Source organism: Lates calcarifer, linkage group LG16_LG22, assembly GCF_001640805.2.
Source record: "Lates calcarifer isolate ASB-BC8 linkage group LG16_LG22, TLL_Latcal_v3, whole genome shotgun sequence".
In the NCBI taxonomy this organism is placed as follows: Eukaryota; Metazoa; Chordata; class Actinopteri; family Centropomidae; genus Lates; species Lates calcarifer.
This window is the reverse complement of record NC_066848.1, coordinates 3,981,134-3,990,464: the sequence shown is the minus strand read 5'-3', so window position 1 is coordinate 3,990,464 and position 9,331 is coordinate 3,981,134. Positions and strand designations below refer to the sequence as shown.

Below are 9,331 nucleotides of genomic sequence, written 5' to 3'. Positions count from 1 at the left end.
CGATGTCAAACTTGGTCTCAGCATTATTGAGTGCCTTGGTAATCAAGTACCTGCCATAAGCTCCCAGGAGTGATTATCTTTTTGAACATACAGTTCACGAAGAGATATGATTTGTCTTGAGATTCAGTAAATGACTCATCTTGTTTTTGAATTTTACAGCATATCAGCCACTCAAAAATCTATAAAGTGTCTTTGTTAATTCATTGTTTTGTCAGTGTATGAGCAATTGTATCTGTGACTAGAATTTTTAACTCCATCTACAATACAAGTGCACCACTTCTAAAGGATGTCTTTAAGACAAAGATATGAACAGGACTAGAAACCCTCTTTAGAGACTCGCTGTCTTTTTCTTATCTGCAGACAGACACATCAAGATCGACTGAGGGTCAAACAGCCACTGCTGTATCTTAGGAATTCAACACTTCATGAGTTTTAGACATTTGAGATCATAATATCATTCTTTCTTTATCTCCTGAAGCTTGAAAACATGTGATGGTCATGTCAAGGAGCCATTCTTTTTGACTGCAGTCTGTAAAAATTCAAGGTTGTGGAGATTGCTTGCCGTGCTGTCTATTACTTCACACCATTACAGAAGTGATTGCACATCAAAAAGCCATACTTTAGAGTTGTAGCCTATTAAAATTCTTATTTGGGAGGGGGAAGTTTAGTGTTGCATAGTTCAGTGGGATGCAGATAGAGTTAGAGTTTGACAGACAAAAAGCAGGCTGTATAAGTGACATCAAGACAGGGATCATCAATCAACAGACAGCTCTCCTTGGCATTGTAAATCACTGCAGTGCCGAAGGGCATCATCTGTCCCCATCTCTTAATTTCAGGCAAAGTATGTAGAGTTTGACAGCACTGCCTTTTACAGATGGTGTATACAACCAGTATGTACCACTTGTTTTGTTTATTTGAATCATCAACAGTCATACACATTCGTTGGTCTCCCAGCACTGTAGCACGTAAACACAGGACATGAACACCAGTTTGCCCATCCATTGTCATCTGCAGACAAGCCTGTGGATGTTTATCCTACACCAGAAAGAATATTCAATAGCACATTAAATCAAAAAATCTGCCTCATTGAAAATAACAAGAAAAACAAAATAACAAATTCAGTTACAAACCAACATCAGTGCAATTCTGGAGCATATACAGTATGCTTCTGCAAATACTGATACTGTATGATCACATTGAGAGGGAGTGCTCAGCAGTTCAGAGTGCACGGGGTTTTTAACAAAGAGAAGTAAATGTCCATAAGATAAACAGCTTCTAACACTGAACCAGTTGTTGATCTTTTCTGCTGTAAACTAAACCAAGGTGCAGTAACAATTAGTAGTATATGTCAGATGAAATGGAACCGTTCTGCCCATGCTGTAAGTATTTGCAGTGCAGACAGATCCCAATAGTAAACCAAAGAAATCTTTCACTCCACCTCGTAGTGATGAATGGTGATCACTTTAAGTTAATTTTCACTGTAAACATAATGACACTGATCTAAATTATAACTCACTGGAGTGACTGAGATGACTGTAGGTGCAGAGCAACATGCTACAGAGAGATACTGTAGGGGTTATGTGTGTCATTATATCTAGTGCTCCCTAATCTAAGACCCCCTCAAGCCCTCTCTAAGTGCCCCATTACTATATTCAAAGTATCAGAAAGCTGTAGATTCAATTGAAACCACTCAAATATGAATGCCTAATGGGTATTACACACTACAACAGGACAAAAAGTGTTTGTAACCATAATCATGGCTTGAAATGTTGCTTTGAGTATCATACAGCCTTTTTGACTTCCATTATAATGCTGATGGTCCAGACTGAGTCATGACAGGAAATGCTCATTGTAGAATATAGAATGTGAAGTATTGCTGCTCTATGTGTGCATTCTATGCAAGCATAGCAATGACTATATATAAAGATGGACAACACATTTCCACCCCCCCCCCCCCCCCCACTTTGCCTAAATGAAGCCAAAACAGCCCAGATATGAATGCAGCCATCTTGTGCCACTGACGTCATTTGGAGCCAGAGTCTAGGCGGTAGTGATCATGTGTTGGTGCTGTTATGGTATCCAATTCCCACCCATACACCCACTCTACTAACTGTGAGTCAGTCACAACTGTCAGTCATGATGTCACATCCTGTTTTTATACTATTAAATTAAAACCAAAGTTATACGAAAAATGAACATTTGAACAAACACCAGCATGATAAGGACTACCTAAAATGACAAACACCATCTTTGAGAAAAAATTATTTGAGTTGTGCCTTGATTTTTTTAAAATTTTGTTCCATCCGCTAAAGAGCAAGGGCGGGGTTTATGACCTATACTACATCCAGCCACCAGGGGGCGATCAAGATGTTTTGGCTTCACCTTTGGAGAGCTGAGATATCGTCTATCTTTTTATCAGTCACTGAAGCATAGACATAATAAACATACTGTAGCATATTCATCATATAAGATATCTTTGTGGCCAGAGTTGACCACAATTGTGGCATCATATACATTTCAGAATTTACATATATTCATATATATACATGCACATCTAGTGCAAGATATTTTTTAATCTTTTAGGACTTTTGTTCATCTGTGTATTTTAACAATCCAACATCTTGAAATAGAGTTGGTCCTACTCAAGTGGACCATTTACTAAAATCAAAACCACATAAGACCCTCTCACAGGTCTGAGATCAGATTTTTTTTTTGCACAGTCGTGACAAAAATAAATAACAGAAAGTGACACTATGCACAAAGTGATCATTTTCTATTTTCCATAAGTGCATTTAAAATCTGTCAAATATATGCACAGGGCTTGTCAAGCGTAGAAGATGAGCTCAGGAATCTGTCCCCCTTGCACCCCTGTGCCGTTAGTGCTATCTGAGGAGCACTGGAACTGAAATGTCACTTTCCCACACTGCACCTCTGTCATCCCTTCCTGTCCAAAGTAGCTCAGCTCATTTCCATCCAGAACCACACTGGCAGTGTAGAATGTATCAGGCTCAATCTGGACTGGATACTCAAACCACACTGGGAAGGTGTTGCTGGAACCATCAGAGAAGTATTTGTTGAGGTTTTGTCCCAGCAGTACTCCTTGACGTTTCAGCTCAATCTTGGCACTGTACTCTGCTGAGCCACAGCTAGATCCGTACAGTCCAAACCCAGCAATAAAAACTCTTTTATCCACTGCAAACTGTATACTGTCACAGCGGCCCCGATAGCGCCACTGATTGCTCCTATAGGCACAGGACTGGAATCTGTGGCAGCGCTGGGGTGTCAAGCCCTTCCTGGGCTGGCTGACAAACTGCAGCTCAGGTTTCTTAGCTGCCGTGTACCACAGGAAGATGTCATTGGTCTCATTAAGCGTCAACACGCCCGACTGGGCTGCTCCATTGGCAAAATCATCCAGAGCCATTGTAGGGATACGTATCAGGTACATGGCCTTGCCCAAAACCTTACGCTTGTTGTCAGTCGAAGAGGTGAGCTCCTGTCTCTGGCATTCAGCCTCAGCCCAACTGAGTGCCGCCTCAAATACCACTATCTCTTTAGCGTTGAGTGTCTCTCGCTGTAGGATACTCTCCAGGGTCTGGGCGTCGATGTCACAAAAGCCCTCAGAGCGTAACGCCAGCTCAGCCTGGGCATCAATCACTTCCCAGCAGCGCTGTGTCAGCTCCGGCTCCTCGAACAGGCAGCTCTGGGAGAGCAACACGCAGGCATTCTTGGCACTCAGGCTGGTCTCCAGGAAGTTGACGCAGGCACGTGCCAGGTGAGGGACAATGTACTTTTTGGCAGCATAAAGAGTGGCCAACACTGTGTCAGCACTCAGGTCAATCTCATCACAGTAAATGTACCTGTTGACATAAAAATGTGTCTTTCTCAGCTTTATATACACATCAAACACTAAAGAAGTGATATGGAGTAAACATGTTTGTTACTTCATTTGAAGTATTTAGATAATAATGGTTGAAACTGACTGATTTTACAGTATTTAAGCAATTGAATCACTGCATCTGTTCAAAACACGTTGGAAGACAATGAAGTGTGATTTTAAACAGTGAATTCACTGTGCAAACTAATCAAACCGACCAACAAAACAGTATTCCTCCTACACCCTCGTCTACCACCTACAGCAGCCTGCAAAGACGCAGAAAACAAAACCCATACATAAAAGTGATGGAGGAACAACAAGGAGGAGGAGATGGAGAACAATATGGACTGATTCAGCATGAAAAATAGAATGTATAATGAAATGAAAATAGATATAGATTCTATCTCTGAGATACAGGAAGAAACTCATTTGTATGGCAGGTTAAGTGATAAGCAGTTTGATCCAAGATGTGTCAGAGATAGATACAGACCAGTTTCATCAAACCTTACAGAATAGAACAGAAGTACAGAATATTATAGAGTTTAGATGGAGGAGAATTCTTACTTCAACATTGCCAGAAATGCTGCCGGTTCCACATCTGGAATATGGATTTCATCCTTGTTTTCAGCCAGTTCACCATAAAACATGGCGTGGAACACTGAGCTGCCCACAGCCAAAACATACTGTTGGATTAAGAAGAGAAAACAAAGTGACAGAGGGAAAAGAGAAAAGAAAATATGCCATAGTTTGTTGGTGATTTCATTGGAAACCACGTGATGTGTAGTAAAAATAAATAAATAAATAAAACAGAAATGTTATTTGAAATGGGAATTGTACCAAATCCAATTAGATCACATGTAGCTCTTGCTCTTTACATAAAAACACAAATCTCTTCGTGGATATTGAACAATGCTTCAATTCTAATCACTGGAGAGATTGACCCTGTTGAGTTTCTCACATAATCAGCCAGTTACTATTTCCCCTGAGGACAGGGAGGCAGATTTCTAATGAACAAGATTGCCTTCGATAAAAAAGAAAAAGAAAAAGCAGGAAATCCTAATAACACAACTGAATAGAGTGCAACAAAAGTTCAATTTACTGAAATTAATGACTTATCTGAACTTATGATGAAATCAGATGCAACACAAAGCTACTAATAATTTCAGTAATACGCGCTGTAAATCCTGTAATTATACTCAAGCAAAATCCATGTTTTAGGTCTGTGCGCGCATGTCTGTGTTGTGTGTGTGTGTGTGTGTGTGTGCACCACAAGCATGTGTGGGTGGATATGTGGGTGGTATAAATTTTCTCAAAAAAGGCACACAGACTTTCTTTAAAGTGATTAAATTGCAGTGAACCCATTCTAAAATAAAGCCTGCAAACATGAATTTCTGAAAACAATGTTGTTATTGTTGTTACACAATGAAATTCATGTTTGTTTTTTCATAGGGAGAGGTCAGTTGAAAGACTGTAGCTCTTTTATGTGGATTTAGGGACTAGTATATAAATATTGTATATTAGAATAAGATGAGTCCCACCTCTTGATCCATTGTATTTTACAGATGTTCACATATATTACTGCTTTTAGCTGCTGGCTGCGGCCTCCATCTTGGAAGGATATAACTTTGTTATCTGACTTCCTGCCAAATGGACACAAGAAAGATTGCTAAGCTGAACGTCATTATATCCCAGTGGCATTATGTCTCAGCATAAAGTGCAGTCAAGTCATCCACAATGTCCTTCCATAACTGCATTCTATAAATGCACAAAGTGCACTGCAGCTACCAATCACAGATAGTACATCAGGGTCCCATATAAAGAACAGAAAAGATGACCCATGGAGGGCTCATCTGACAGCGTGGATGTGGAATGAATAGCTGAGCCATATTCATGGCTACAAAATCACTTACCAGATTTAATGTGAATGTTATAATCATATTCAGATAGAGTAGACATTATGATGCGTTTTTAGATGAGGTACAAGGTCTAGACAACTGTAAACCTTAATAAATCATTTATGTGAACATCTTGAAAGAGCAATGAGGTCAGAGGGTGGACTAAACAAAGAAGTCAGAGGATGTCAACCTCCAGGTTATTATAGGGATAAACAGGTTGAATGTGGGCGCGATTATAATAATCAAAGCTATTTATAGTAGATTCAATGAACTGTCACTCCAAAATTCAAAAGCTAATCAAGTAAATGAGCACAAAAGTATTTCTAGCATGCGAGATGCAGAGTTGAATGAACCTTACTCTATGCCTTATCATTGTTACTGTGTTCTGTTGGATGCGTTTGATTAAAAGTTGAGTAATTGCAGAGCAGTTTTTGAAAAGCTGAGCTAAAGCGGAGACAAAGGCGATCTATTCTGTGTGAGATGACTGCTGAAGAGGATATCCCGTCCTCCTTCGCTCACTCTGCGCCTCTATCTTTCAGCCTCATTTACATAAATAATTGAGGACTGTCTCGAAAAGACACATGGTGCGGAAGTGAGAGGGGAGCACAAAGGATTTCAGTTCCATCACTGCTGGCAATGAGGAAGATTGTTTTTTTGCTGATATGATATGAAGAACACTGGCCCAGACTAGCTGATTGCTTGTTTGTTAATTTCCCCTCTGCCACCATGATTTTACTGGTTGATGAAATCCTTACTCTGTGTCCCGGCAGCCGCTGGGTTCTTCCAGGCTGACCCACCACAAAGTGAACATCTGCCATCAGCTCATTGTTGAACATTACTGAATTTCTAAAAAGGCAAAGAAACACACAAAAAACAGTAGAAAATGAATTTTACATAAATTACTCAGTACCTTTGTTTTAGAGAAGAAGGTGGCAATGCACAAAATGCATATGTTGAAGATATTAAGGAGGATCAATGCACATAAACTCATTATTGTGTATTTTGAACAAATAACAAAAGAGTCTTTAGATGATGTCCAAGCAAAAATAGTAATTTATTTGTATGTTCATCTTCTCTGCTACTCTAAAAAGCAGAGTTTTATGATTGTATAAAGAGTCCCAGTAGCTTCAGGCAAGTCTGAAGACATTTTATTAGTTTAAAAGTCTTGTAGAGCACACTAAAACACAAAAATGAGTTCATTGCTAAATCATTTTTCAACTTAGACTCTTTATATCTCCATAAAGACAGACAAATGAGACAATGAACTGAATGGAAAATCCCTACTGTGAAAGAATGGGACCAACAATAAAGCTGCGTTCATATATTATTGAGTGGTGGAACATGTCACAGGGGTGGGTAAACAGCCCCATGATGTTCTGGAGAGACAACAAAGCCAGGTCAGAAAGCACACACTTTGCTCTGGACAGCTGGGGTCTTTTACTGATAGGCCAAGGTAAATATTTTGCTTTTAGTGCAGAGCAGCTTTTGCCTGTTGTGCATATCAAACGCACCCGGTGCCTGTCCGCCCTCTGTTATGTCAGAGCGACAAAGTCTGCAGGAGCAGAGTGGGTGTAAACAGAGATACCCCCAGCAGATTGAGGGCACCCACCCATCCTCACGCACACACACACACCACACACACACACACACACACACATACTTGAGCAGTTAAGTGTTTTGTGATACATTTTTAAAATTTATTGGAGGTTCTGTTCAGAACATTGAAATTCAGTTGTACTCTGTTGAACTTTCAACAAATTTTAAGATTCAAATTTCAAATTCATCTCCCCTGAATGTAATGTTGGTGAAAACTGCTGGCATCAACAGTAATGATTTCTAGTGCTTGCAGATGCTCGCTGGTTGTGCCTACCTTTCTCTTATAGTAGAGTAGAGTCCCTGCCAGTTACAGTTCTGTATGGTGTTGTTGTTGTTGAGGTTCTGCTGCTGGTACTGTTGCACTGTCGTGGTGGATGCTGGCTTTTTGGTGGGAAAAATATCCGCTGCCATCTTCTTCTTCTTTTTGCTCCTCAGAGTGATTATCTCATAACAGACTGGGGGCAGCTTGGAGCTGCCACTGGCATTCCCTTTCTTGGAGCTTTTACTCGACTTGCTTTTCACTGACTCTGGAAGCATTAAGAAGAAAGTCAGACATTTCATGTTCCTTCCCTTGGCATCGACCATGAGTGTGTTCAACTGCCGAGCAGTGGAAGTGCACACAGAGAAGACATTCACCGAGAGCAGGCAGGTGCGAGGGAGGACCTGGGGGGGGCTTGGGAAGAGGACAGCAGAGACTTGAGCTGAACTCAGCAGTGCAGTCGTCAGAGATCCTGTGCAAGGTTTCACCTTTTGGGAACTAAGAGAATAACTCTCTTGTTTTACCCGTTTTCTTCACTCCTCTGAAGAGGCAGGTTCAGACTGGTGATCCGAAGGCACTTTTCCTGTGTGAAGTTTGATCTGCTGATGGAGAGGCTCTCTGAGTTCCCATCCCTGCTTGTCCAGAGTGATGTGATCAGCTCTTCAAATCACTTCTTTTTCTCCTCTGCTCCCTCTGCTCTCACTCACTGCTCTGCTGAGCGTTGGCCTGACAGCCCCAGATTTAGTACAGCTGCAGTGGTCCTCAGGCGGGCAGCGGCGTTTACTCAATTCGTTTCATTTCCCTCTTACTCCTTCTGTGTTTCTCTCAGTCTGTACTCATCTTTGAATCTACCCTTTTTCTCTCCAACACTTGCTCTTTTTTCCCCCCTCCCTCTCCTCCGTGGAGCACAGTCATCTGCAGGATGCTGTAGCCGTGGATGCTGTGTTACTCTGCTGAGCTACTCGTTCTGCTGACTACAGAGGTTGAATGGGAGAGTGCAGAGGAGATAGAGAACCCCCACCCGCCCCTCAAAGCACAGTACACAGCTCTCTCCGGGGCTCAGCCAATGGCAGCGCACAGCATTTATGATTGGCTAATGCAGGCTAGTGCAGCACATACTTGAATATTCAATGGTCAACGTCTCAATTAAAGTGACAGCCATGCTCCATAAGAATGATATATTCATCTACAGTTTTACTTCCTCTTGTTTGCTTTACCTGAAACCACAGTATTCAGTTTGTACTACAGCAAACATAGCCTCCATAATTCAAAAGGGCAATGCAAATTTCCATGCTCTTTGTAAGGGCAGAATTTGCTTAATTCATGCATCCTCTGACAGTCATACTTCTTTTTTAATGAGCTTTTCATAAATGTATACAAACAGTTGAATTGCAAATATATACATAATGTGTAAAATCAACATCACATACACACTACACAAGCCATTCTTATACCTCTAGAATTTGATAACGTAGCATATTGCAATGTGCTGATATTCCTGTATTCTTAAATATTTAATATATAGTATTTATTTAATATATAGTATTTAATATTTAATTAGATTCAACTTTCAGATTTTGCATTTCAGATTTGAGAAACTGCTTTGTAATACCAGAGACGTTTTCCCAGAGAGTTTCTTTTTAAAAAAAAGCGAATTGCTCCCGGTCCCAACCAAGAATATGTGCTTGTACTTAAGCTTTCTTGTTA

General features: G+C 40.6%; 1 protein-coding gene across 1 annotated transcript; it reads right to left on the bottom strand.

Annotated features, from left to right (window-relative positions):
- Window positions 1-895: 895 nt before the first annotated feature.
- On the bottom strand, window positions 896-8,616 carry btbd3b (BTB (POZ) domain containing 3b). Its single transcript, XM_018667071.2, has 4 exons — window positions 7,640-8,616; window positions 6,525-6,615; window positions 4,439-4,557; window positions 896-3,857 (listed from the first exon to the last, which is right to left on the bottom strand). Exons 1-4 carry the CDS (start codon window positions 7,948-7,950, stop codon window positions 2,825-2,827), a joined length of 1,554 nt encoding a protein of 517 aa, XP_018522587.1. The 5' UTR covers window positions 7,951-8,616; the 3' UTR covers window positions 896-2,824.
- Window positions 8,617-9,331: the final 715 nt, after the last annotated feature.

What these genes read in the sequence shown, in the direction of transcription:
- btbd3b (XM_018667071.2), bottom strand. Translation starts at nt 7,950, where the DNA reads ATGGTCGATGCCAAGGGAAGGAACATGAAATGTCTGACTTTCTTCTTA. An exon ending in TACTCTACTATAAGAGAAAG is followed by an intron (nt 6,616 to 7,639) that starts GTAGGCACAACC and finishes TTGCCTTTTTAG; the next exon opens with AAATTCAGTAATGTTCAACA. An exon ending in AGCGGCTGCCGGGACACAGA is followed by an intron (nt 4,558 to 6,524) that starts GTAAGGATTTCA and finishes TTAATCCAACAG; the next exon opens with TATGTTTTGGCTGTGGGCAG.